At 44.9% G+C, this 5,722-nt stretch overlaps 1 protein-coding gene across 1 annotated transcript; it reads left to right on the forward strand.

Moving 5' to 3' along the window:
- The first annotated feature begins 406 nt into the window (after positions 1–406).
- On the forward strand, positions 407–5,264 carry LOC132002565 (kelch repeat and BTB domain-containing protein 6). Its single transcript, XM_059377626.1, has one exon. It carries the CDS (start codon positions 794–796, stop codon positions 2,996–2,998), a length of 2,205 nt encoding a protein of 734 aa, XP_059233609.1. The 5' UTR covers positions 407–793; the 3' UTR covers positions 2,999–5,264.
- Positions 5,265–5,722: the final 458 nt, after the last annotated feature.

A 5,722-nucleotide genomic window follows, 5' to 3' on the forward strand; every position in this document is an offset into this window, starting at 1 on the left:
TCCTACAGGCTCATAATCTCCAGACTGGGCGCTTGATTTTTCATAAACGGTAGAAGAAAAGCTAAAATTTATCTAACCTTTACATCACAGGTACTGCGTAAGTGCCTTATTAATCTAATCCGCAAATATTCATTCAGAGCATCCTATTTAACCTACGCAATTCATGTCGTCGTCACACAGCGCTATGACATATTGTCGTTATTCACATTTTTTTAAAACCGTTCTGAGAACGAAGCCCAATAGTCGACGAATACAGAATATGGGACTAATCTGGATTCCAAATCCAAAGTTCTAAACCATAAATCCGAACGAAAGAAAATTAGCGATTTCTAATTCCGTCAGCTGAAACAATGAACGGCCGATAAATCTCGCGATATTATCGAAACTACTACTCCCAACAAGCACAGCGGCTTCTGTCCATCCGCCTATCCCCTTGAGTCTGGAGGGCCCCGGCATGCCTTGAGGCGCGAAAGGCAGCTCGGGAGCCGTAGTTCTCTTGGACGCCTACCGGTATTGCCAGCGCGGCAGTGGCGGCTCTCGGTTCCGTCCAGCGGGTTCTGTAAGGCGAGCAGAGGCGGAGAAAGGGCGCGGAACTGGAGGAGGGTGAGTCAGACACTGTCTACGCTATAAAGGGAGGCGGCACTGCGGCACAGGGCTGAATTAGGTAAATGGACCCGTGCTGCAGTCTCTCCGGAGACGCCGCGATCTAGCGCCAGCGAGAAGAGGGCGAGGAGGAGCCAGAGCCCGGTCCTTGCACCCATTCTCGCCCTCGTACCCCGCCGCCATCGCCACCATGCAGTCCCGGGAAGAAGCTCCGCGCTCTCGCCGCCTGGCCAGTCCTCGCGGCGGCAAGCGGCCCAAGAGAATCCACAAGCCCACGGTTTCGGCTTTTTTCACGGGCCCGGAGGAGCTGAAGGACACGGCTCATTCTGCAGCCCTCCTGGCACAGCTGAAGTCCTTCTACGACGCGCGGCTGTTATGCGATGTGACCATCGAGGTGGTGACGCCTGGCAGCGGGCCTGGCACCGGCCGCCTCTTCCCCTGCAACCGTAACGTGCTGGCTGCCGCGTGTCCCTACTTCAAGAGCATGTTCACCGGCGGCATGTACGAGAGCCACCAGGCAAACGTGACCATGCATGATGTGGATGCCGAGTCCTTCGAGGTGCTGGTCGACTACTGCTACACGGGTCGAGTGTCCTTGAGTGAAGCCAACGTGGAACGCCTTTACGCGGCCTCTGACATGTTGCAGCTCGAGTATGTGCGGGAAGCCTGTGCCTCCTTCCTAGCCCGCCGCCTTGACCTGGCCAACTGCACTGCCATCTTCAAGTTTGCTGATGCCTTCGGCCATCGCAAGCTGCGATCGCAGGCCCAGTCCTTTATAGCCCACAATTTCAAGCAGCTCAGCCAGATGGGCTCGATTCGGGAAGAGACTCTGGCAGATCTGACCCTCGCCCAGTTGCTGTCAATCCTGCGCCTGGATAGTCTCAACATAGAGCTGGAGCAGACCGTGTGTCATGTGGCGGTGCAGTGGTTGGAGGCGGCTCCCAAGGAGCGAGGTCCGAGCGCTGCGGAGGTCTTCAAGTGTGTCCGCTGGACGCACTTCACAGATGAAAATAAGGATTACCTGGAAGGGCTGCTGACCAACACCATTGTGAAGAAGTACTGTCTGGACCTTATTGAAGGGGCCCTGCAGATGCGCTATGGTGACAAGTTGTGCAAGTCTCTGGTGCCGAAGCCAGAGACCAGCAGTGGCAGCAGCGGCGGGGGCGGCAGCAGCAGCGTGGGCGGCAGCGGCAGCGGCAGCGGGGGCGGCAGCGGGGGCGGCAGCAGCAGCAGCGGCAGCGGCAGCGGCAGCGGCAGCGGCAGCGGCAGCGGCAGCGGCAGCGGGGGCGGTGGCGGTGGCTGCAGCAGCAGCAGCAGCAGCAGCGGTGGTGGTAGCTCTAGCTCCTCTGTCGTGCCCACAGCAGAAAATCCCCCCCAGAGGCTGGGCGTGTGTGCTAAGAAGATGGTGATCTTCTTTGGACATCCTAGAGATCCCTTTCTGTGCTGTGACCCATACACCGGCGATATTTACAAAGTGCCGTCACCTCTGACCTGCCTTGCTCACACTAGGACTGTCACCACCTTAGCTGTCTGTGTCTCTCCAGACCATGACATCTACCTGGCCGCTCAGCCCAGGAAGGACCTCTGGGTGTACAAGCCAGCCCAGAATAGCTGGCAGCAGCTTGCTGACCGCCTGCTGTGCCGGGAGGGCATGGATGTGGCCTACCTCAATGGCTACATCTACATCTTGGGTGGGCGAGACCCCATTACCGGTGTTAAGCTGAAGGAAGTGGAATGCTACAGTGTCCAGAGAAACCAGTGGGCACTGGTGGCTCCACTACCCCATTCCTTCATATCCTTCGATCTAATGGTAATCCAGAACTATCTCTATGCCCTCAACAGTAAGCGCATGTTCTGCTATGATCCTAGCCACAATATGTGGCTCAAGTGTGTTTCTCTCAAGCGCAATGACTTTCAGGAAGCGTGTGTCTTCAATGATGAGATCTACTGCATCTGTGACATCCCAGTCATGAAGGTCTACAATCCGGTCAGAGGAGAATGGAGGCAGATTAATAATATTCCCTTGGTGTCGGAGACCAACAACTACCGCATTATCAATCACGGCCAAAAACTGTTGCTGATCACCTCGCGCACCCCGCAGTGGAAGAAGAACCGGGTGACCGTGTATGAATATGACACTAGGGGGGACCAGTGGATTAACATAGGTACCACCTTAGGCCTCTTCCAGTTTGATTCTAACTTCTTTTGCCTCTCAGCTCGTGTTTATCCTTCCTGCCTTGAACCTGGTCACAGTTTCCTCACTGAGGAAGAAGATGTGCCAAGTGAATCTAGCACTGAATGGGATTTAGGTGGATTCAGTGAGCTGGACTCTGAGTCAGGAAGTTCAAGTTCTTTATCTGATGATGATTTGTGGGTTCAGGTAGCACCTCAGTGAAATGCACAGGATCAGCAGAATTTGTTGTAGATAGGTTGAAACACTAAGGTGTTTTCACTGCTTTGGAAAGTGTCTTAAAGAGATACCCTTTCTCTTTGCTGGGGAAAAAAAAAACAACAACAACAGGTTGATTCATTTCAGGTTTGGCTTAGAAAGGGTATTGTTTGAAATACTAACATAATTTAATGTTAGGGAACTTGTACACTCAAAGAAATCAACCTATTTAATAATTTACTGTTCTAAAAGTCCAGTATTGATTTGATTGTTGGGTTTGTTTATGTTTGATTATACTAATTTAGTGTTCTGTTATTAAATCTTATCTTCTGTTTTGTGCCACAAGTACTGTGACTTGAATTTTGATTTTCACAATAGAAAGCTGATTGGATAGGAATTACCAGGTAGGGTTTGGAAAGTCTGTCTTTTCCAAAACCTTGGAAAGTTCCAAAACTTTAAACTAGTGGGTTATTACAAAATGTGTTCTAATTTAAATATAGTTTGCCAGGTTTTTGTTCAGTTACCTCCCCTTTTGTGAAGAGAAAAAATGCATATGTTTAATGTGACTGGTGATTTCATTTGTAATGATGTACAACATGGCTGTAAGCTGACTAAAAGTAAAAACAAACAAAAACAAGATTCTACTGTTTAAAAAGAAACTTCAGTTTTAAATTTGTACTGTAAAATGTGTATTTGCAAACAGTGACCAATGTTCCATCTGTTCTAGTAGGGTCACCAGTCATCAAAAAACCTTAAAAAAAAAAAAAAAATGAAACTAACTTGCTTTGTAGGTTCACGTTTTTGATCTATACTTGATATATGCTTCACAGAATCAGAGGAATCATCCTCTTTTTCACTGGACACGATTGTGTAAATTTGTATCCATTGTCTTAAAAAGTTTATGTGATTCTTAAAATACTTTGGCTGTACAGTTTTGGTGTTCATCTTAGATTTGTCAGCAAAATGTGATTATTCTTTGCTGTTTAATGAGATAATATTCGTTTTGAAAATCTGTGTAAGCTAAGAACAGTATTTTATTGAGATCAGTAGATATTGTGTCTATCAACTATAAAATCAAGTGCCAGCAAAGAACTTTAAAACTTTAAGTTGTGTATAGAACTGTTTTGTGTAGCATTGAAATATTGTCAGTTTTGTAAGTCACTAAATGTTATTATCAGCTTAAAGGTATTTTTGTATTAAAAGTTTACAGTTAAATAACATAAGTGAATGATGGCATTTGGGGCCAGTAGTGAAAGTATATTTCGTCTAAAATATTTCCCTAAGCAGTGGTACACATGGTTATTTTATTAGGGTATTTGTATCTGTTCTGTGTTTCTCTGTGAACCATGCTCCGGTCTTTGTTTCTGTCACACTATGTAAGGGAGAATTCAGAAACAGAGACTACATCATACAAAACTGACCTTGCTAAATACAAGTGCTTACCTCTTGAGGGTTTACTGGCTATGGTCATCATGCTCCGTATCCGTGAAAAACGACCAGATGCTTACAGTGTAAACGTTTTTTCTATATACCCAGTTAGAATTTTCTTCCTAAATCCTCAGTCAGTAACACGCTAATTCCTCTTCTCTGTTTATGCTCTAGTGGTAGAATGCTAACATTTCTCACACGGTGGCTGAATACAGAGGATTGTGTTCTCAGGTGGGGAACTGAATTTTTTAATGAAATACTATAGGATGAAAATGGAGAGAGGGACACAAAGGGTTAAAAAAAAAGTTGTCTCAGCCATTTTGATTGGCCATCTGAAGATACTACAAAACATTCCTCTTTAATGTTTTTTAGTGAACTAAGATGCTTGTCCTAACAGTATGTGTTCCTTCAAAAGGGCAAACATGCTTTTAGTTGTTTAAGGCTATGTTTTGTTCTATTTAACAGCAGGGTTGTTACAAGCACTGTACTTAACACAAAACTGTGTCTCAGTAGTGTATTTGGCCAATTTTTTCTTCACCAGTAACTTCTTGTGGATAGCTTTTTGTTTTGTAAGGTTGAAATAGGACAGTGCTGATCTGAACCAGATTGTCTCTCTGCAGAATGAAAGTATGCAAGTGACAAATTCTCTAATTTGTCATTCTCAACCTTTGAGTTAGGGAAAAGCTAAGTAGCAGTAATATCTTGGTTTACAAAGAAGTTTTCTTGGGAAGAATTTTGGTTTCGTGATATATTTGTGAATTAGAGAATTGATGTTAATCATTATTTTATAGATAAGTGATTTGTATGTGATTAGTTGCAAATAAAACTGGTATTAGAACCTAAACTTCCTGGCTTTTTAATTCAGTGTTTCTGCAAAATGTATAAAACCCTTGCTTGTGCCGTGAGTGACACAGCCAGCAGTGTTGAAATCCCTTCTTGACGGGGAAGCACCTTTTGTCTCAGTTTTCCAATTAATCAGCACATCTTTTAGTGAATGCTCAATATAACGCTCTTTGCAACACTACTCTTTGTAAGATTTAAATGACCTTGATTATCTTTTGTATCTGTTCCTGTAGTCTGAAAAGCGTAACCCAGATTTTTGCAGGTTCTTCTAAGTCCAAACGATGAGTGTCATTAGGGCTTCCAGAAGGATAAACTAGAAATTAATTTTCACAACTGGATTATCTATATTAAAGAAAGAAATTAAATTATAATAGCTGTTTTCATTGCTTTTAGTTGAGCAGAGATTTTTTTTAAAGTTTTTTTGTACTTGATATTTTGAGAATCTGGGGAAAGCATGAT

The sequence above is a fragment of the Mustela nigripes genome, chromosome 15 (assembly GCF_022355385.1).
Source record: "Mustela nigripes isolate SB6536 chromosome 15, MUSNIG.SB6536, whole genome shotgun sequence".
Taxonomy (NCBI): domain Eukaryota; kingdom Metazoa; phylum Chordata; class Mammalia; order Carnivora; family Mustelidae; genus Mustela; species Mustela nigripes.

Bases quoted from the DNA above. Each gene is read 5' to 3' on its own strand.
- LOC132002565 (XM_059377626.1), top strand. From the start codon at position 794: ATGCAGTCCCGGGAAGAAGCTCCGCGCTCTCGCCGCCTGGCCAGTCCT.